General features: G+C 44.0%; 1 protein-coding gene across 5 annotated transcripts in view; it reads right to left on the bottom strand.

The window, feature by feature from the left end:
- SRFBP1 (serum response factor binding protein 1) overlaps nucleotides 1-22149 on the bottom strand; it is a 114583-nt gene that overhangs the window by 26700 nt on the left and 65734 nt on the right. For 4 of the 5 annotated variants that reach the window (XM_065406365.1, XM_065406367.1, XM_065406368.1 and 1 more), the window contains one exon: nucleotides 2384-2455. The exons of the other annotated variant lie outside the window; for it this stretch is intronic. In XM_065406365.1, the coding sequence (XP_065262437.1) occupies nucleotides 2384-2455 (72 nt within the window). The remainder of the gene's footprint in view (nucleotides 1-2383; nucleotides 2456-22149) is intronic. 5 annotated transcript variants of the gene reach the window in all.

Here is a 22149-nt window from a genome sequence, read left to right as displayed (position 1 = left end):
GTTTCAACTCAAGAATTTTTCCAAGATGCGAACTCTCCCTGTTTTAGCTCCCTTTCCATCTCCAGAGACCCTGCACACCAGAAAACACTCCTATCTTAGTTCCATATTCCCTTCATACCAGCAACCAACCTTCCTCCAGCTCTCCTCCTGCCTGGAAACTCCATGCCCAGAAACTCCATACCCATCACAGGTACTTCCAACCCACTCCCTACCAGCAATCCCCCAATCTTTCATTTACCCTCTTTTCCAGCCCTAGCATGAAGGAATGGTAGAGAAGACAACAGAGAGGAATGCCTACTGGAGTGCCGCTCTAGACCTGCTCAGTCCCTCCTACGGAGGATGCTGCTATTCTGCTCTTTGAATTGAGGATTAATCTGATTTTTCCCCGTGGAAGTTTGGAATCCCCTCTGCATGTGCTGCACAGACTCCTGGGCAGGCCCACCGACATCAAATCTGGGACCCAGGGCAGAACAGTCAATGGGCCCCCACGCATGCACAAGCCATGCCCGCGCGGATGAGGTCTGCCTGACGTTTGGGCTGCACTGCTGCGCACGCTTTTCCAGCATGACCAGGGCTTCCATATGCCCGCCCGGTAAGGTTGCCAACTGTCTAACTGCACAAACCCAAAGACCCTTGCACCGCCCCTGTCCCACCCCTTCCCTAAGGCCACACCCCTGGTCTCACCCCTTCTCTGAGGCCCCATCCGCTGCTCACTCCGTCCCCCTGCCCTCTGTCGCTCGCTCTCCTCTACCATCACTCACTTTCACCAGGCTGGGGCAGGGAGTTGGGGTGCGGGAGGGAGTGTGGGCTCTGGGAGGGAGTTTGGGTGTGGGCTCTAGGCTGGGGCAGGGGTACAGGAGGGGGGCAGGGGTTCGGCACTTACCTTGGGCGGCTCCCGAAAGCAACTGGCACACCCCTCTGGCAACAGCTCCGAGGTGGGGGACAAGCGGGTCTCTGTGCGTCGCTGGCCGCAGGCACCACCCCCGCATCTCCCATTGGCCACAGTTCCCTGCCAATGGGAGCTGTGGAGTCAGTGCTGGGGCGGGGCAGCGTGGAGACCCCCCCCTCTCTCCCCAGGGGCCATAGGGCCGTTCCAGCCACTTCCGGGAGCAGCGCAGAGTGAGGGCGGGCAGGAAGCCTACCTTAGCTCTGCTGCGCTGCCAGCAGCGGGCCCCAGGCCTTTTTAAATCGCCCGGGCCCCTGGGAAATTGCCTGTCAGTGGGCCTGCTCCTGGGGCTTGAGAAACTTCAGCTGCTTCAGACTCCTCTACACCCTGCATGCAGTACAGTAGCCCAGGGATGTCAAAACCCATTCATAGATGGCTGAATTCCATGTTAGCCTCAGATATAAATTCCAGACTTCATACTCCACACGATCCTCAGTGGAGAGTCCACTGATGTCAGAGATCAAAAGAAGAACATGCAATATAAAACTTCATAAAAATAAATATATATAACAAAATTTTACCTACACCTCTACCCCGATATAACACGACCTGATATAACACAAATTCAGATATAATGCGGTAAAGCAGTGCTCCGGGGGGGCGGGGCTGCGTGCTCCGGCGGATCAAAGTAACTTCGATATAACGCAGTTTCACCTATAACACGGTAAGATTTTTTGGCTCCCGAGGACAGCGTTATATTGGGGTAGAGGTGTATTTATTATTGATTCAATGCCTTCTTGTACCATTCAGTATCACTCAGCGGGGAAATATGCTCCCCTTTAGGACTCTCTTATTCCTGCCCTTTGTTACTCTTCCTTCTCCATTTTTCTCCCATTATCTTGTCTGTGCATCCACCCTCTGAATTTCCTTCCCAACAGAACGACCTATTACTACCCTCATGTACTTTTGATTTGCTAAAAACATCAACAATGGAATAGTTAATGTTGACAATTAATTATCAGGCTATCAAGGTGCTACACCAATGAGATTAATAGGGGACAGGGAGTTCACCACTCAGTCATTATTTCAGATTGTCTGCAGACACCATGACATCAGTTATACTCTGTTCACATTTGGACATTTCTCTCTGCAGCCAAAGTGGTTGGAAATTTACTTTATAAAAAAATGAAAACATACATTGTCCACGAGTAGGTCATGTGGGTCACACATATATTAGGCAGGCCATGACACCCTGATATAGATGTTATATAAGCCAATGATGTGGTTGCCTACTATTGATGGGTATTAGCCTTACCAGCCCTAATAACAAGCCATTCCTGCTAAATTGCTTTTTAAAATACATACACACATGCCCTAGTGGATCGGTATATTCTTTTAATTAAAAAAATCAATATACATACACACAATATGCACATGCATACATATACCCACACTTGCATGTGTCCTAATGATCATTCTAAGATAAAAAAGTCGTACCTTTTTGCAGACTTGCTCAAAATTAATCTCTCCTCCAAGAGCAAGTTTGGTTACTTGATCCGGTTTTATTTCCTGTGGAAGAAAAATGTTTACTCTTCTTAGACGTGTAATAATAGTACTTTATAATAATGTTCATGAAGAAGGTAAATCTGAGAAAGGTTTAGTAAACTTTGACTACTCCTACTAATTTAAAGGAGAATAGGATCAGTTCTTCAAAGATGGCATAGACACCAGTATTTACGTACACTTACAGGTAAAATTTTACTGAATTTACTTGCAAAATGTTGCCTTACATATTTAAAACCAGATTCTTTCTAATCTATTCATATCATAGCCATCACAACAGTACCTGGTTATACTAAAGCCAGTGGGAGTTTTGAGTGAGTACAGTCTTCAGGATCAGATCTTATTTTTAGAAACACTCAGTTGCCTGAATTTGTCACTTAAAATAGACCATGGGAGGTTTAGACATGCCCATTTACCAGAGACTCTGAAATCTTTCCAGCGTAAATATATAGATTTGATTACAGCCCTGTAACTGAGGTTGAAAGGGAAAATTACTTACCTGTAATTCCACTTCTCTGAAGCTATCATCTATGCAGGATTCTCACGCCAGAAGGGAGAATCCTGTACAGCAGGCGTCTTTAGAGAAGCAAATTTTAAACTAACTGTGACCACAATTAGGACAGTTGTATTAAAAATAATATTAAAATCCTTATTAATCTTAGCAACTGTACATATTCAATAGCTATTTTAGAGTTTATATTGGCTTGTTTTTTTGTTTTTTTTATGGGTACGGAAGAAAATAAATTACATTATAGATTGTTTGCCATGTATTCATTTTAAAACAGAGTTTATGTTACTAGATTACATGAGGACCAAGTGACTTCCTATACATCTATAGTTTTAAAAATTATAATGCAAGTCATTTATAAGACTGGTAAAGGAAGAACTTGCCAGTTAGGCTCTGGGCTACCCATCACCAGGCCCTGCTTTGTTATGGGTGGTGCAAATGTTTGAAGAAAATAATTCATAAAACAGATATTGAAATAGGAAGAAAGCTGGGAAGCAACTTAAACATGACAAAGAAGAGTAAATTAGTCCTGTGTTTGCAGTGTGATATGGCAGCAAAGAGACCAATGCAACTTTGGGCTGTATATGCAGAGGCACTGTGTTGCGCAGCAGGGAGATAGCAGACCCTTGTGTCCGTGTTGTACCCACAGCTGGAACACTGTGATCAAATATGGACACCTCAGAAGAAAAATTCTAGGGAAGAAGTTCATAACAACCAGAGCAATTAGTGGTCTACAGCAGTTGATTTATGTGCAAAGATTAAGTGCTATATATGCACACCTTGCTATGTGATGACACGATCGTCTATAAATAGCTGAAAAATGTGAACATTAAGGAGAGATGGTCCTCACTTCCCCCTGCTTACCTTCCAATGAGCATTCCAGTCCTTCTGCTTTACACTCTTAGTCACTTTTTCCTACTTTCAGATTTATACATCTTATCATGCTGCTCCCCACAGCTAGTCTGCCTGTCCTCATCTGCTAGCCATTCTCATGCTACTTCCTGAAATCCCTCCTTAAACTCACCTTTCTAGGCAGTTCCTACTCCTTTATCATTAATAATCCATGCACATTTTCTTCTCTCACAATGTTGTCCTGTGTCCATCTTATTTAGCTCATTAGTTCTTCTAAGCATGGAATATGTTATCTATGTTGTTAAGTGTTGTGTAAAACATGTGCGCTTTACAATGATTAATGAGTAACAGCTGCAGCATTGTAAAGTATAACCAAGAGTAATGGGATGAAATTAAGAAAGCGGAAATACATTTGATATGAACGTTAGCAAAAACCTCTTGACGGTGAGATCTATTGACTTCTAAAATCATCGCCCAGAGGCACTGGAAGAAGCTCTATCACAAGTTGGAATATTTAAAACCAGATTGAAAACACACTAGTAAATGTACAATAGGAAACAATCTTGCATTGGCAGGTAGACAGACTGGATGATCTAACTTGTCTTTTCACCCCTAGAATCTATGATTCAGTTTTCCATGACTCTTCAAATATTACACAGATGGGAAAACTAGGACAGAGAGGTTAAGTGATGTGTCCACAGTAAGTCACTGGGCTAAGAATTAGGAGGTTCAACTCCATGCACAGTCCACTAGACGATGCTGCTTCCCTATGCTAAATTAGGAAAGCAATTTAGAAAAAAACCAATATTTAAAATGGGGATTTTTGCTTATCTTTGGAATTGAAATAAACTAAACGGAGTACAAAGCTGTAATGTACATTGCAAAGGGAATCTATACAGGAAATTAATGGTATAATCCTTATGACTATGGTAAAACTATCAAAAATTGCAAGTAAAATCAGTATAAAATGAGCTACCATAGGGGCATGGGAAAGAAAAGCATAAATTCCAGAGGAAGGAGCATTCTTCCCCCTCCTTTCATATACGGAGACGGTGGGTGGAAAGGACAGCAGAAGCCAACAAAAATTAGGGGCAGCAGAGGTGCCCTTACTCCAAGGGAGCCAGTGGAGAAGGCTGCCTCCACTCACCCCATATTTGTGCGGGGGCCAGTAGAGACTAGAGTCAGATGAGCCCATGTAGACCTTTCACACTATCCCCACAAACACCCACTCCCTAACCCTCTGTGGGAGGTCAGACGGTATGGAACAGCAGAAACTATCAAACACCATCTTAAGCTAATTGTACTAAAATGTGTTGGGGTTCCCCTAAGACTTCTTACACTTGGTTCTCCAAGAACTTAGTTTGACTCTAGTCTCGTCACTCAGGCTCTTTTATTTGGCATACAACAAAGCTACACTGAGTTGATCAGAATTAAGGGTAGAGGGTGGGCATAGGGCATATCAACATCCAAAGTTACACAGCAAATCTCTGCCTTTATATACATTTAAACATTACATTGTATTTACTATACATCACATTAGACATTTGGGGATTGGCTTGGTCACTTTGTAGAAACCAATCCCTGTACAGCACGCACTATGAACGACTTATCCTTTACCTTATCTTACGTTCCAGGCCTATCTACTGTTTTCTTGTCCATTGTAATGGGTTTCCTGGGTGTTTCCCCTTATTTTAGCTAGTACAGACATTCTGTTCCTAGCCTGCTGATTCATTCACTTCCCTAATCCAGTCTCCTAAGAAATGAGGCCTCACCCATGTCAAGTCAGGCCTACAATAAGGGTAATATCTAATTGGCTCTGAGGTGGGCAGGTTGATAGGTGGTCATATTTCTGGAGATGCAAAAGGCTGGGGCACCTGCCTTTTGGGAAAAGGGAGGATGGTTTAAAATAAAAATATCATGTAACTGATTAGATGTATAGCTAACATCAACTGCAACATGTTACCTGCATATTATTGTTTTACTTGCCTATTTAGACAGTAACAATTTTGGGGAAGGGACTGTGTCTTATTATGTGTGGCAGCCAGCATGCCACATTTCAGGAAAGATGTGGATAAATTGGAGAAAGTCCAGAGAAGAGCAACAAGAATGATTAAAGGTCTAGAAAACATGACCTCTGAGAGAAGATTGAAAAAATTGGATTTGTTTAGTTTGAAGAAAAGAAAACAGAGGGGGTCCATGATAACAGCTTTCAAGTACATAAAAGGTTGTTACAAGGAGGAGGGAGAAAAAATGTTCCCCTTAACCTCCGAGAATAGGACAAGAACAATGGGCTTAAATTGCGGCAAGGGCAGTTTAGGTTGGACATAGTAATATGTCATCAGTCCCACATCAGCACCTCCCCCTCCCTCCCCACATCTCCTGATCAGCTGTTTCGTGGCATGCAGGAGGCTCTGGGGGAGGGGAGGGGGTGGAGCAAGGGCATGGCAGGCTCAAGGGAGGAGTTGGGAAGGGGTGGAGTGGGAGCATGGCCTGTGGCAGAGCTAGGGGTTGAGCAGTGAGCACCCCCCCCTCCCCGGCACATTGGAAAGTTGGTGCCTATAGCTCCATCCCTGGAGTAGGTGCCTATACAAGGAGCCGCATATTAACTTCTGAAGAGCTGCATGTGGCTCCGGAGCCACAGGTTGGCCACCCCGGTCTAGATAATACTTAGTCCCACCATGAGTGCAGGGGGCTGGACTAGATGGTCCCTTCCACTCCTACAATTCTATGGTTTTCTGTGCTTGCTAAAAAACACAAAAAATATGCCACAATCAAACACATGATAAAAATTATAATTCTATGACTAGTTTTGTAGTAGTGATTCTTATGGCTGGTCAAATGATGGAAGTTTAAAAAAAAAATCAAAGTCAAAGAACTGTTAAGACAAAAAGTAAAAAACAATATACTGTAGTGTCATGAAGGGTACAAAAACAATCAACAAATTTACCCGTGACAACAGGTGTCACAGCCCAGGTCAACTGACTTGTGCTCACACTATGAGGCTGAAAACAACAGTCCAGATGTTCCCACACAGGTTGAAGCCGGGGCTCTGAAGCCTGGGAAAGGGGTGTGTTTCAGAGTCCTGGCTCCAACCTAAGTGGGAACATCTACACTGCTATTTTTAGTTCCATAGTGTGAGCTTGAGTCAGTTGACCTGGGCTCTGAGACTTGCTGACAAGGAGTCGGGGCGGGGGGGGGGGGGAGGGGCGGAGAAAAAAGAGTGCAGACACATCTTTAGACAAGTAAAGCTGAATATTTTACATTTGGAATTTAATTCAGTCTAGACTATGAAAAAATTTACCACTTAGTTTAACTTCAATTTTCTTGTCAGTTTCATTTTTTTCTGATTCTTAAGAACACAAATCAATAACATTCCATTAGTGTTCTAAAATCATGTCATGGAAGCTTTTCAAAAGGAGGTTGGATAGTCATCTGTGTTGGAAGGTTTTTTAGACACAACAAATCCTGCATCTTGGCAGAGGGTTAGACTAGATGACCTTGCGGTTCCTTCTAACTCTATGGTTACTATGATGTCCTTTGGGTTCACAATTCAGAAAATGTTTAAAAGTTTAAAAACACCACTGCACTGAAATTTATTACAAGGAAACACTTCTATTCGTATTAAGGTTTATATTCAAACTTAAAGTTTTGTAAAACCATACTTTCAGTTTAAATTGATAACAGTCTTAACATAACATTGGTTTCCCTGACAGAAATACTTAGAAAAGCCAATTCCAAAACTCAAAAGAGTTCTTTTCCCATCCATATATATTTTCTATGCACTAGCAATAGTTTTAGTGGGTACAGAATTCTCTGCTAATGCCCCAGTAGATACTACAAAATGTCACTTCCTAGTTTGAGCCTTTTAGAGCACACTAAAAAGACTTGTTCTTTGACACTTGATACAATACACAGATCATGACATCCTAAGCAATATGGCAGTTCAGATATTGGTGCCATTATCTACAAAAATAGATTAACTCTGCTCGTTGGTGGTTAAAAAACTCTGCTTAAAAAAAAAAAAAAAAACCTAAAAAGAGCTAATCCTATAGGTGTAGTTCAATACAACAGACTCCAGAATTGGCATACTGGTTTATCTGTCCACAGTAGACGAAGTCTAAAAAAAAGGCTAAACATTTTCATTTTTATCCCAATGGTAAAATCAAAGTTTTATGAAAAACAGACCATAGTTTAGTCCACATTTGGACTTGCTAGTTGTTTACACTGGTAATAAAATATAGACCCCAGTTCAGTACCATCAAATGATAGTTCAATGGTCTATATGAAATGAGTTGCTGATGCAAGTTTGAGGTGGATAGGTGCCCACCTCACAAGACTGACCAGCAAAACTGCTTCAATAAAGCAATGGTTACTTAGCTTACAGTAACTGTGATTCTTCAAGATGTGTTCTCCATGTGGATACCACTCTTAGTGTGCATGCACCCCGCGTGCATGAGATAGGATTATTTTGGCTAGCCAGTGTCCACTGGGGCCAAGCCTGAATCCTAGCTATCCTTGCATACCCTGACCTAGGGGCATTAAGGGCAGACTGGGCCCAATAGTCCCTCAGTAATTTCACCAATATAGAATCCCAGAAGAGTATGACTCTAAAGTATCAGGGAAGGAGGGCACGTCATGGGATCTATGTGGACAACATATCTTGGAGAACGACAGTTAATGTAAGTAACCATTCTTTCTTCAAGTATCTGTCCACATGGATCCCACTCTTGGTGACTACCAAGCAGTTACCTGTTGGCTTGGAGATGAGTGCTGGGCATCCTACTAAAACAATGATTGTAGAGACAGCCCTACCAAAACTGGTTTCCAATCTGGAAGCCTCCATTAAAGAATAGTGCCCTGTAAAAGTCTGGACAGAGCTCAGTGTAGCTGCCCTACAATTTCAAAAATAGGGACATTCTTCAAACATGCAGCTGATACTGTCTGTGCTCTAGTAGAATAAGCTCTAATGTGGTGGGTGGATCTAATCTTGCTAACTTGTAACATGCTCTTATAAGGTTGGAAACCTATTTTGATAACCTCTGTAAGGATACTGCCTGACCCTTAATGCTATCAACAAAGGCATGAACATTCCACGTGTGTTACTGAATGATTGTGTCTTGTTACGATAATATGATGATGCTCTTACTCCATCAAGCGTATAACATTTAGCTTTCCCCACAGCAGCTTGGAGATCAAATCTCTTAAGCATTCCCATAGCTCCAGTACCTGAGTCTCCTCTATGAATAGATATGAATAGTGAAAGGCTTTGAATATGTGGTGCTGAGACATTCATTACTTTAATGTCCATTGATACTGTGAAGGCTGTGATCGGTATCAGGGGTGAAGTGGTGGATGTTAAAGGTGGTGCTGATGTGTACAGTATTGGCATTGTACTGGAAATAGTGTGGGCTTTGTTGATTAAAGGATCTATCAATGACACTTTGCTCTTTGATGTTGGTGTACCAGAATAGGACCTTGAGCTGTGACTCTTGGTGGATGAAGCCTGAGAACTTTTAAGTCCCTTGCTCAGGGTTGGGGAGCGTGACCTATACTTTGATCCTCCACCAGAGTGGTACTCTTTTCTTCCTCTCTCAGAAATTACTGAGGCAGTAGAGGAGTGGGGTTTGTGCGAGGAGGCAGCATGGGAGCTGGAAGCTGAGCCACAGTGTCAAGGTTCCTTCCCCACTCTGAACTTTAAGGTACAGATGTGGGGACCTGCATGAGAACCTCTAAGCTTAACTACCAGCTTAGATCTGGTTTTGCTGCCACCACCCAAATTATGAGTTATTTGAGAAACTCCCCCCCCCCCCCCAATATCTCCCTCCCAAGTACTATAACCCTTCCCTGGGTAGCCTTGAGAGACTTCTCCACCAATTTCCTGGTGAACACCGATCCAAACCCTTGGATCTTAAAACAAGGAGAAATTAATCATTCCTCCTCCTTTCCCCCCACCAATTCCTGGTGAGTCCAGATCCAACCCCCTTGCATCTTAAAAACAAGGAAAAATCAATCAGGTTCTTAAAAAGAAGGCTTTTAATTAAAGAAAGAAAGGTAAAAATCATCTATGTAAAATCAGGATGGAAAATAACTTTACAGGGTAATCAGATTCAAAGAGCCCAGAGGAATCCCCTCTAGCCTTAGGTTCAAAGTTACAGCAAACAGAAGTAAACCCTCTAGCAAAAGGAACATTTACAAGTTGAGAAAACAAAGATAAACCTAACACGCCTTGCCTGGCTGTTACTTACAAGTCTGAAATATGAGAGACTTGTTTAGAAAGATTTGGAGAGCATGGATTGATGTCTGGTCCCTCTTAGTTCCAAGAGTGAACAACCCCCAAAATAAAGAGCACAAACAAAAGCCTTCCCCCCACCAAGATTTGAAAGTATCTTGTCCCCTTATTGGTCCTTTGGGTCAGGTGTCAGCCAGGTTACCTGCGCTTCTTAACCCTTTACAGGTAAAAGGATTTTGGTGTCTCTGGCCAGGAGGGATTATATAGTATTGTACACAGGAAGGCTGTTACCCTTCCCTTTATAGTTATGACACACCAGTTAGCCGGTGCCAAAGCAGAGTGAGAATGATCTACTCCAGGTTTCTCTGAGTCAGAAATGGAAGGCTTCATGGACTTTTCCAGCAGCAACAATTTAAACCTCACCTACCTATTTTTAAGACTCCTTTTACAAAATAGACCACATATAGGAGGATCTTTGCATCACCACCAATGTGGCCATGGTGCATACAGTTGTGTAACATGCATCTAAAGCAGCCTGCAGGGAATTTCTAGCTATTAGCTAACCCTCTAGCATGAAGAATTGTAATTCTTCCATGTGCTCCTGCAGAAGTCTTTCCATAAACAGAGACAATCACATCCCAGTGCAGAAAGTCATATTTTGCCAGAAGCACCTAGTAGTTGGCAATGCATATCTGGAGATCAGGAGAGGAGCAAATTTTTCTGCCAAACAGATCCAGTCTTAGGGTTCTTTTCCCTTTGTTTTAGGGGGCCCTTGCTGTTTGGATCTTTCCTGAACAGCCACAACAAGTGAGCCTGGAATGGAATACAAATAAAAGTCCTTGAACCCTTTGAGAGGAACTTGGTACCATTGTAGGGATACTACAGAAGGTACTAACAGTGATTCCCGCAAGTGACAGTGCCCCCCCCCCCATAATTTGTCCCCCCCACTTTAAAATCCAACAGTTTCACCAAGTACAAAAATCTCTTGGGTCTTCTGTTAAAACTTGTAAGCTACTGTCCGTAGAAACCATTGATTGTATCTGTCCTGTGAAAGATACTTTATTACTATGTAAAACTTACAAACAAGTTAATTGACTTTGTTCTTGAAGTGAACACTATGTTACCACCCCTGCTGTGAGCTTTAAGCCGTTAATTAACTCTGTGCGCTTCAGGCAGTTTATTCTGTAATTGATACAATGTAAACAAACGCTATAAGCCCTTAAGTGACTTTCATTTCATTGTAACAGCAACGGCTCCTAGGAACAGACCCCCACCTTCTGTGATTAAAGGGCTGGGAGTCTCAAATGAATTAGCACACACCCCGAAAGAGGTGGAGACAGTAAATTAAAATATGGTTAAGATATGGAATGTATGCTGATGAATGCTTGAAGTACATGAATGGTTAGGGAGGTGCCAGCCTAGAAAGGGAGTATCAATCGGCCGAAGAATGTGTCAAGTGGACCACCAGACAATCCCCGGAGGGTAAACTGGGATCCACCCCATCACCTGGAAGGATGAGAAACACAAACTGTGGACAGTGTGGCGCCACCAGGAATGTGCCATCTGCTGATTGAGTCAGCAACAGCAGGATGAAACAGTTCCCATAGACTAACATAGGAATTAATTCCTATAAGAACGGACTCTAAAGACTGAGGACTTTGAGTCTCTGGTTCTTCTGCCAACCTCCAGGAGCAACAGGTGCACCTGACACGGGCTCGGCTCCATCCTCATGACCAAGATACCTGGCCAGTAACTTGGCATGAGCAACTTCTAGGCTGGTAACTATAACACCTATACAGAACTTGAATGAATGATTGTGTGAATGAATATATATGTGTGTGTGCGTATAAGGAATAAGTAGTGATAGGAATAAGTAGTCAAACAACATTGTTTACTTTTATCTTTTGCTTTATCATTATATTTACAATAAATGTGGCATCTTTGCCTTATCCCTCTTAAGATCCTGCTGGTTTTTATTCTATTGGTATAACACCATCTATCCACCCTCTTGGAAATGGCAGGTACTGACAATGGAGTCTGCCACAAATCTTTTGCAGTTCTAACAATCCGTCATTAATAAACAGGGCAAATTGACCAGGCATGGAAGGGAGCAGAATCTCTAGTGGCTTGTGGGACTTCTCTTGACTTACTGCTGGGGATGTCAAGGGTCTTTGAACACCTTAAAATCATCTGTTGGACAAGGCATGGAGGGAATGACTGCCTCTTTGGGAGTAGGGATGAAGGGGTGACGAAATAGCTGCCAGGATCAATTGCTTCTCAATTTCTGCCTGTTGATCCTCCTAATTCTTATGGGAAAGGTGTTTTGCCCTAAAAGGGGGGCAGAAGATGATGGATTGTGGACACATGGCTGCCTACCCCAGGGTGCCCAGTAGCACCATGACCCATAGTATATATTTATTACTGGGCTGATGGACAGAAGATACAAGGGGGCCTGTTCTTTGTGAGACCCAAGCCCCCAGTGTGATGCCCATGGAGGGGAAGGGGGGATGAACACAAGAGAAGTCTCTACCATGTCTCCCAGTGGAGAAGATGAAAAGGAATACACATCCTCCAGTGATGGGGATACACTTTCTACTGTGCTAGACCACTCCCTCATCACTTCTAATTGGGTAGAGGTACAGTCTACTTCCCCAACTGCTGTACGTGGTGCTGTGATTTTGGGGATTTTGGTCCAGGCCCACAGGCAGGTCACTTGGTGCCACATAGGGACCAAAACGGCCTGTACTGTTGGGTAGTGAAAAAGTTGGTGCCAGAGTCAGTGCCATAGAAAGGCACACAGCGGATCTAGTCAACTGCATACACTTTTTTCATAACTGATACCAAAGGGCCAGAGAGTGTCGCATTTTAGGCCATTGGCTGATCTTCAGCTGTGGAGCTTGAGACAAATCTTACATGTTGAACTGTATCTCCGTTCTGAGGGTCTTGAACGGGGAGACCTATATCTCATTTCATCTCTAGAGTGAGACTCCTTCCTACCCCCTTCCTAAAGAAGTCAATAATGGATTGAAGTCAGTAACTGGAGTCTCAGATGTTTCAACCCTGGAGCCCAAGGTGGAATCACAGCTTACTGGGCCCCTAGCTTAGAGGGACTGAGGGAGGACTAAGCCTTAGCTGTATCTTCCTTCTCCCTGTCCAAAAAGGCTTTCATGGAGCGCTTCAGAGGAAATAACTTTAGAAGGCATCCCTAGTCTTCTGAGTCTGCTTGGAAAGACTGGCAGATGGAGAAATGGTTATGATATACTCTTTACCTACATAAAACAGGCACTTAGAATGCACATCACTAAGTTGCATAGAAGCATCAGAGAAGCATGTCCTAAACCCTGGAAATTTAGCTTCCATAACAATTGCTTGAGTCCCAATAGCAGTGTAGGGGGCTCAGAGCCTAAATATGAAAAATTAGTAAAAAATAGCAAAACCTTTTTTTTTGTTAAAGCCAAAAGACAAACTAAGGGGCTAATCTACACTAGAATCGCTACAGTGGCACAGCTGTACTGATGTAGCTTCACTGCTGTAGCGCTGCTAGTGCAGATGCTCTATGGAGCACGTCTCCTGTCAACATAGCATTGTCCACACTGGTGCTTAGGTCGATGTAACTTACGTAGCTCGTGGGGTAGCTTTTTCACATCCCTGAGCGATTTAAGTTATACCAAAATAAGTGCTAGTGCGTAGAAACCCTCAGAACCTTGTATTTACCTACCACCACCACCACTATCTAATCACTAATTAGAACTTGGTTTCAGCGAAGCAGGCACACACAACAGGGGTTCTTGTTGCCACGGGCAGCAAGAAGAAACTGAGCAACGGTTGGGTTCACTCCAATCCTTTCTGCCCTCAGATTTGTGGGGAAGGAGCAAGAACATTCAGGGCGCAGGCACAACTCCAATGGACACTGCTGGCCAAAAGATTCCTATCTCATGTGCACATGCATTAAGAGTTGGATCCATGTAGACAAACACTTAAAGAACCGAAAGCTGGCTTACTTATTGGCAACCTCCGCCCAGAAGCTAAGGATGAAATTGGCATAGAAAGCATATTCTCTCATTCTAAGAGGTGCTCTCTTCCAGGACAGGGTCCAAGCACTTAATCAGGAGTGTAGGGAAGCTTGTACGTCCACTGCTGTACTCTTTCTACATATAAACAGAAGACCAGTTTCCAGTGGTATCCAGTTTGCACCTTTCACAAGCAGTAGCATTTTAAAAACATTTTGAAAAGAAAATTTTAGTTTTGAATGTCTTATCTACAGAAATATAATTTCCCCTTTAAATATTCCACACATTTTGCCATTGTAATTCAATACCTTTCTCTCCTTGATAATCCTTCTATATTTTTATATATTTTCTTTTTTTTATTCTCTTCATTTCTTTTATGTAACCTTTCTCCAAACCAATTTTTCTCCTGTATATCGCCTGCTTGCCAATTCATTCATCCAGTTAACAAGCTGGATATTACATGAAAGTAGATTTCTTCAGTGCACAATGGAAAAAAAAAATTCATTAAAAAGATTAGTGACAGGTGTCAAACTTAAAGACTGGTGTCACCAAAAGTTAACACAAAGCAAATTTTGATATTGGAAAGCAAAATGAAATGTTTCCTTAATGTGCGTATTTAGCAATCAAATTCTTTTAAACACAAAAACTTTAAAATAAGTAATATTTGAATCTGAAATGGTTGTGATCTTTAGCATAACTGATAAACCCTGTTATAACTAACTACATTTAAAGTAGGCATAACCCTTACTTAGGAAACCAGCAGTCAAACTTGAACATTAAAATGCCAAGCAGAAATGGCATTTGAAATTTTAATTTCAGATAAGAACAGCCATACTGGGTCAGAACAAAGGTCCATCTAGCCTAGTATCCTGTCTTCTGAAAGTAGCCAATGTCAAGTGCCCCAGGGGGAATTAACAGAACAGGTAATCATCAAGTGATCATCCCCTGTCGCCCATTCCCAGCTTCTGGCAAACAGAGAGTAGGGACACCCTCCCTGCCCATCCTGGCTAACAGCCATTGATGGACCTATCCTCCAGTTCTTTTTTGAACCCTGTTATAATCTTGGCCTTCAGAGCATCCTCTGGCAGGGTGTTCCACAGGTTGACTATGTGTGGAAAAAAATACTTTATTTTTTTGCTTTAAACCTGCTATCTATTAATTTCATTTGGTGACCCCTAGTTCTTGTGTTATGAGAAGGAGTAAATAACACTTTCTTATTTACTTTGTCCACACCAGTCATGATTTTATAGACCTCTATCATATCCCCCCCCCTTAGTCGTCCCTTTTCCAAGCTGAAAAGTCCCAGTCTTATTAATCTCCTCTCATATGGAAGTCATTCCATACACACTTAATCATTTTTGTTGTTCTTTTCTGAACCTTTTCCAATTCCAATATACCATTTTTGAGATGGGGCGACCACATTTGCACGCAGTATTTAAGATGTGGGCATACCCTGGATTTATATAGAGGCAATATATTTTCTGTCCTATTATCTCTCTCTTTAATGATTCCCAACATTCTGTTCATTTTTTTGACTGCCACTGCACATTGTGGATAGTTCTCTGAAAACATCCACTCAATGACTCCAAGATCTTCCTTGAGTGGTAACAGTTAATTTAGACCCCATCATTTTATATGTATCATTGGGATGATGTTTTTCAATATGCATTACTTTGCATTTATCAACATTGAATTTCATCTGCCATTTTGTTGCCCAGTCACCCAGTTTTGTGAGATCCTTTTGTAGCTCTTCGTAGTTTGCGTGGGACTTAACTATCTTGAGTAGTTTTGCATCATCTGCAAATTTTGCCACCTCACTGTTTACCCCCTTTTCCCGATCATTTATGAATATGTTGAATAAGACTGGTCCCAGTATAGACTCCTGGGGGACACCACTATTTACCTCTCTCCATTCTGAAAACTGACCATTTATTCCTACCTATTGTTTCCTATCTTTTAACCAGTTACCAATCGATGAGAGGACCTTCCTTCTTATCCCATGACAGCTTACTTTGCTTAAGAGCCTTTGGTGAGGAACCTTGTCAAAGGCTTTCTAAAAATCTAAGTATACTATACCCACTGGATCCCCCTTGTCCACATGCTTGTTGACCCCCCTCAAAGAATTCTAAGTAGATTGGCGAGGCATGATTTCCCTTTACAAAAACCATGTTGACTCTTCCCCTAACAAATTATGTTCATGTATGTGTCTGACAATATTGTTCTTTACTATCGTTTCAACCAATGTGCCCAGTACTGAAGTCAGGCTTACTGGCCTGTAATTACTGGGATCACCTCTGGAGCCCTTCTTAAAAATTGGCATCACATTAGCTATCCTCCAGTCATTTGGTACAGAAGCTGATTTAAATGATAGATTACAGACTACAGGTAGTAGTTCTGCAATTTCACATTTGAGTTCCTTCAGAATTCTTGGGTGAATACCATCTGGTCCTGGTGTCTTATTACTGTTTAGTTTACCAGTTTGTTCCAAAACCTCCTCTAATGAGCCCTCAATCTGGGATAGTTCCTCATATTTGTCAAATAAAAAGAATGGCTCAGGTTTGCGAATCTCCCTAACATCCTCAGCCATGAAGACTGATGAAAAGAATTCATTTAGTTTCTCTGCAATGGCCTCATCCTCCTTGAGTGCTCCTTTAGCGTCTCGATTGTCCAGTGGCCCCACTGGTTGTTTAGCAGGCTTCCTGCTTCTGATGTACTTAAAAAAAATTGCTATAACTTTTTGAGTCTTTGGCTAACTGTTCTTCAAATTCTTTTTTAGCCTTCCTAATTATATTTATATTGATTATGACTACTTTGAATGCAGTGCAGTCTATAGTGTGCTGAGTGATTTCCAAACACAGATAAAGACAGTCCCTGACTTGGAGAATACAATCTACATTAAGATTAGAATGTATTTCATAAAATAGCTTCAAATTGGAAAAAACAAAAAAACCTGACAGACTAGACAACCACATAAATTAGAACTGGACATCCTTATGCCAAAGCAGGAGTGTTCAACTAAAATATATTCTCAGCTGTCTTCTCCAGCACAGCTTTAGATGATTCAAAGGAAACGTATGTCAACACTTACCTTGGGAGACAATTACAAAGTCTAAGAGCCCTCACTGGTAGGAAATTCTGCCTGATATTCAGTCAATTTTTTTTTTGTTTGACTTCATTCCATTAGTCCTACTTATATTCCCATGTGCTATTTAATTGTTCTCCGTCCTTAGTGTTTACATCCTTCAAATACACCTCTAACTCGATATAATGCAACCCGATATAACACAAATTCGGATATAACGCGGTAAAGCAGCGCTCCGGGGGGCAGGGCTGTGCACTCCGGCGGATCAAAGCAAGTTCGATATAACGCGGTTTTACCTATAACGCGATAAGATTTTTTGGCTCCTGAGGACAACATTATATTGGGGTAGAAGTGTACTTATAGTTATCAACTATATTCCCCAGCATATGTCTTCCCTCTTAAATAAACCAATCTAGTCTTTTAATCATTTTTCTTGATCCACCCTAAAATTCCCTCTAATAAAGACAACACTTTTCTGGTATTTGGAGGAACTATGATGATCAATGACAATATTAGAACATAGATAGATGGATAGCACTCCATTATCGAGAACTATATAAAGTATTCTAGGTGGTCTCACTAATGCCACATGGAGGGACTTTGGTTAGACCAGTGGTTCTCAAACTTTTGTACTGGTGACCCCTTTCACACAGCAAGCCTCTGAGACCCCCCACTTATAAATTAAAAACACTCTTTTGTACATTTAATACCATTATAGATGCTGGAGGCAAAGCAGGGTTTGGGGTGGCTGGCAGCTCGCGACCCCCCATGTAATAACTTTGCAACCCCCTGAGGGGTCCTGACCCCCAGTTTGAGAACCCCTGGCTTAGACTGTTGGGTGACAAGACAATGTACCCTAATTTGAAAGTACACCTCTACCCCGATATAACGCGACCCGACATAACACGAATTCGGATATAACGTGGCAAAGTAGTGCTCCGGGGGGGGTGGGGCTGCGCACTCCGGCGGATCAAAGCAAGTTCGATATAACGCGGTTTCACCTATACGGCGGTAAGATTTTTTGGCTCCCGAGGACAGCGTTATATCGAGGTAGAAGTGTATAGAATTTTTTGCCATCATATTATATTACAAATTTGTACCTAAATAGCTGTCCACTCTGCTGCTTAGAAAGCAGTAATACCTAAGTATCTTTCTCCCATTATGTTTCTGTGCTTCAGATTATTTTTCCATAAATGTACTAACTTGATTTTTTTTTTCTAGTTGTTCAATCTCACCTTGCTATTTCCTGTCAATATGTTTAGATTCTGTAGAGGTCTTAGTAGGGAAGGACTCTTTTCAGGCCAGCTCACAGTTTCCTGAAGTGCCCTTTTCTAACAGTTTATGGCTGAATAGTCTAATGTCATGATTAATTTGAGCCCCCATTTCTGTCTCATCTGAAAAAGCTGGAAATTTAGTGAAGAACAGATGTACTCTGTGACTGACAGTTGCAGTGTGTTACCATTCTGGGCCATGTGCTGTGCTACAAAAAGAGGCAGAGTGTATATTGGCAACTTGTGGGGGAAAGTTCCAAGTAGGGCTGGACATACAGTTCAATAAAATAATCCAGCTATGGTCCACATAAAGGGTTTAATATTTTCCAATTAGAAACAAAATCCACAATAGACATCAGTTGGGTTCAATTGTTGAGCCCTGTTTCTAAGGATCTTGGTGCCAGTAACAATTTTATTTTCATAGGCCTTGTCTACACTACGAGAGTACTTCGATTTTAGTTAATTCGACTATGTGGAATCGATATTACTAAGTCGAACGTGTGTGTCCACACTAAGGACAGTAATTCGACTTTGTGAGACTTTGTGAGTCCACACTAACGGGGCAAGCGTCGACATTGGAAGCGGTGCACTGTGGGCAGCTATCCCACAGTTCCCGCAGTCCCCCCCTGCCCATTGGAATTCTGGGTCGAGCCCCAAATGCCTCTGGGTAAAAAAATGTGTCGAGGGTGCTTTTGGGCGCCTGTCGTCATCCGTCCGTCACTCAAGCCCTCCCTCCCTCCCTCCCTGAAAGCGCCGGCGGGAAATCAGTTTGCGCGCTTTTCTGATTACTGACAGCGCGGACGCCACAGCAGTGCGAGCATGGATCCCGCTGCGACCATCGCTGCAGTTGTGGCAGTTCTCAACGCCTCGCAGCTTCTCCTCCACCTGTACCAGAGGCAGCTGCAGATCAATCATGAGAGGAGGCTACGGCACTACCGTGACGGCATGAAGTCGGACACTAGCTCCGACCTCTCTGAGAACATGAGACCCAGCGCCCAGGACATCTCGCTGTCACTGGGTCTTGTTGATACTGTTGAACGGCGATTCTGGGCCCGTGAAACCAGCACGGAATGGTGGGACCGCATAGTGCTGCAGGTCTGGGATGAATCCCAGTGGCTGCGCAACTTTCGCATGCGGAAGGGGACTTTCCTCGAACTGTGTGAGTTGCTGTCCCCTGCCCTGAAGCGAAAGGACACCCGGATGCGGGCAGCCCTGACTGTCCAGAAGCGAGTGGCCATAGCCCTCTGGAAGCTCGCAACGCCAGACAGCTACCGGTCCGTCGCTAACCAGTTTGGCGTGGGCAAGTCTACCGTGGGGGTTGCTGTTATGCAAGTAGCCAGGGCAATCGTCAAGCTACTGCTATCTAAGGTAGTGACCCTGGGAAACGTGGAGCTCATCAGAGATGGCTTTGCCGAGATGGGATTCCCAAACTGCGGTGGGGCTATAGATGGGACTCACATCCCTATCCTGGCACCGGACCACCAGGCTAGCCAGTACATCAACCGGAAGGGCTACTTTTCCATGGTGCTGCAAGCACTGGTGGACCATTGGGGACGTTTTACCAATATCTACGTTGGATGGCCTGGCAAGGTTCATGACGCTAGGGTGTTCAGGAACTCTGGTCTGTGTAGACGGCTGCAGGAAGGTATTTACTTCCCGGACCACAAAGTAACTGTTGGGGATGTGGAGATGCCTACAGTCATCCTCGGGGACCCTGCATACCCGCTAATGCCCTGGCTCATGAAGCCCTACACTGGCGCACTGGACTCAGGGAAAGAACTATTCAACTACCGGCTCAGCAAGTGCAGAATGGTGGTGGAGTGTGCTTTTGGCCGTCTCAAGGGCAGATGGAGAAGCCTACTCACTCGCTGTGATCTCAGCGAGACCAATATCCCCATTGTGATAGCTGCTTGCTGTGTGCTCCACAATTTGTGTGAGAGCAAGGGGGAGACCTATATGTCGGGGTGGGAGGTTGAGGCAAATAGCCTGGCTTCTGATTACGTCCAGCCAGACAGCAGGGCGATTAGAAGATCACAGCGGGACGCACTGTGCATCAGGGAGGCTTTGAAAGCCAGGTTCCTGACTGAACAGGGTCTCCAGTGACTTTTTACTTTGTGGACAGAGATGCTGAACCTGCCCCCGTTTCTTTACCCAGTTACTGTTGACTATCCTTCCAAGTTACATACCCCCTTCCCCACCTTCCCAACAAATAAAATCTGTTCTGTTCTGTTAATGAAGAAGGTTCTCTTTTTTACTGTTTTCGCGGGAATGTTTTAAACCGGGGACGCAGACTGTGGCGGGGGGCGGGCTTACTGTTTTGATGCAAATGATGCTTCTAAAGTCCGGGAATGACAGGCTCCGCAGTGCTGCATTGGTTGTTTCAACGCAGCCTGCCAGCAGTCCTGGGCGGGACTGGATGTATGTGTCGGCCAAGTGACTTTCTGGCAGGGGGCGGAGGGTAACAGATCCCCTGCTGCGTGGCTCTGTGATCCAGGATAAGGACCGCGGCATAGGATCTCTAACTGCCCTCCCCCGACACAAAGTCACAGATCAATCCCCCTCGCACCCCAGAACAAGAAAACCGCCTCCCAGACTGACCAGGGTAACTGGTGACTGTGCTGTGTATGTGTCCTGATGCTGGACCTGCCCCCGCCTCTGTAGCCTGCTACAGGTGACTGTCCTGTCCAAGTAACAAACCCCTTCCCCCCCTTCAGACAGAATCCCCTCCAAAAGACACTCTCGGAAACAGTACTTAACAGAAACCGATGTTTTATTACGAACCGCACATGAAAAGGGGGGGGGGGGAAGGAAACTTGGACATGGGCTAGTGTGAGATGGGTAGGAAAGGACTTTTCAAACTTTGTGGAACGAGAGCCTTCCAGTGCTGCAGCAGTGTGCAGGGGCCGACTGAAAGTTTTAACGGCCCTTGCCGCCCCTCCTTCTTTGTACTTTTGGTGAGGGGGGTGTGGGACTTGGTGGCGGGGGAGGGCGGTTAGAGATAGACAGCAGCAGTGCTCTGTCCTCCTGCCTCCGGTCTTGCAGAACATCCACTAGGCGCCGGAGCGTCTCCGTTTGCTCCCTCATTAGTCCAAGCAGGGTTTGAGTAGCCTGCTGGTCCTCCTGGTGCCACCTCTCCTCCCGTTCCATGACTGCTCTGTGCATTTGTGACAAGTTCTCCCTCCACTGTGTCGTCTGGGCTGCCTGCTCTCGTGAGCACTCCATAAGTTCATAAAACATGTCTTCACGAGTTTTTCTCTTCCTTCTTCTAATCTGCGCTAGCCTCTGGGAGTGTGATGCCAGGCTGGGTTGGGAGACAGTCGCAGATGTGTCTGTTGGAATGGGAAAAAGGGAGTAAATTCCTGAGACAGATAAATGAAGTTGCTAACAAAGAGCATAGTCTTTCTCTGTGAACAACACCATGCACTGCACCTTTCACATGCGCACTCAGGACAAGGTCGAATTTTCGGCCCTCGCCTTATGTGTCTGGGGTCCTGCAGTTGCGATCAGAGAAGCGTTGCAGGACACCTCTACTTCTGCTGCGGGAAAACATGGTAAGCCGTAGACTTGTGGCAGCTTAAACATGTAATAGTAGCACTGGGCTCCTTTCGCACTGAATGCAAGGCCACTCTCTGCTGGCAGCAATCAGGGAAGCATGAGCTCTGCCCCTGTCCCACCACCTCGCGGCTGTCCCCGGGAAAGATCCCTGTATGCTGCCCCTCTGCCGCCTCCACCGCGTGGCTGTAAAGCA

The sequence above is a fragment of the Emys orbicularis genome, chromosome 6 (assembly GCF_028017835.1).
Source record: "Emys orbicularis isolate rEmyOrb1 chromosome 6, rEmyOrb1.hap1, whole genome shotgun sequence".
Taxonomy (NCBI): Eukaryota; Metazoa; Chordata; order Testudines; family Emydidae; genus Emys; species Emys orbicularis.
Note: the sequence above shows the minus strand (reverse complement) of the source record. Positions and strands in the feature narration are given on the sequence as shown.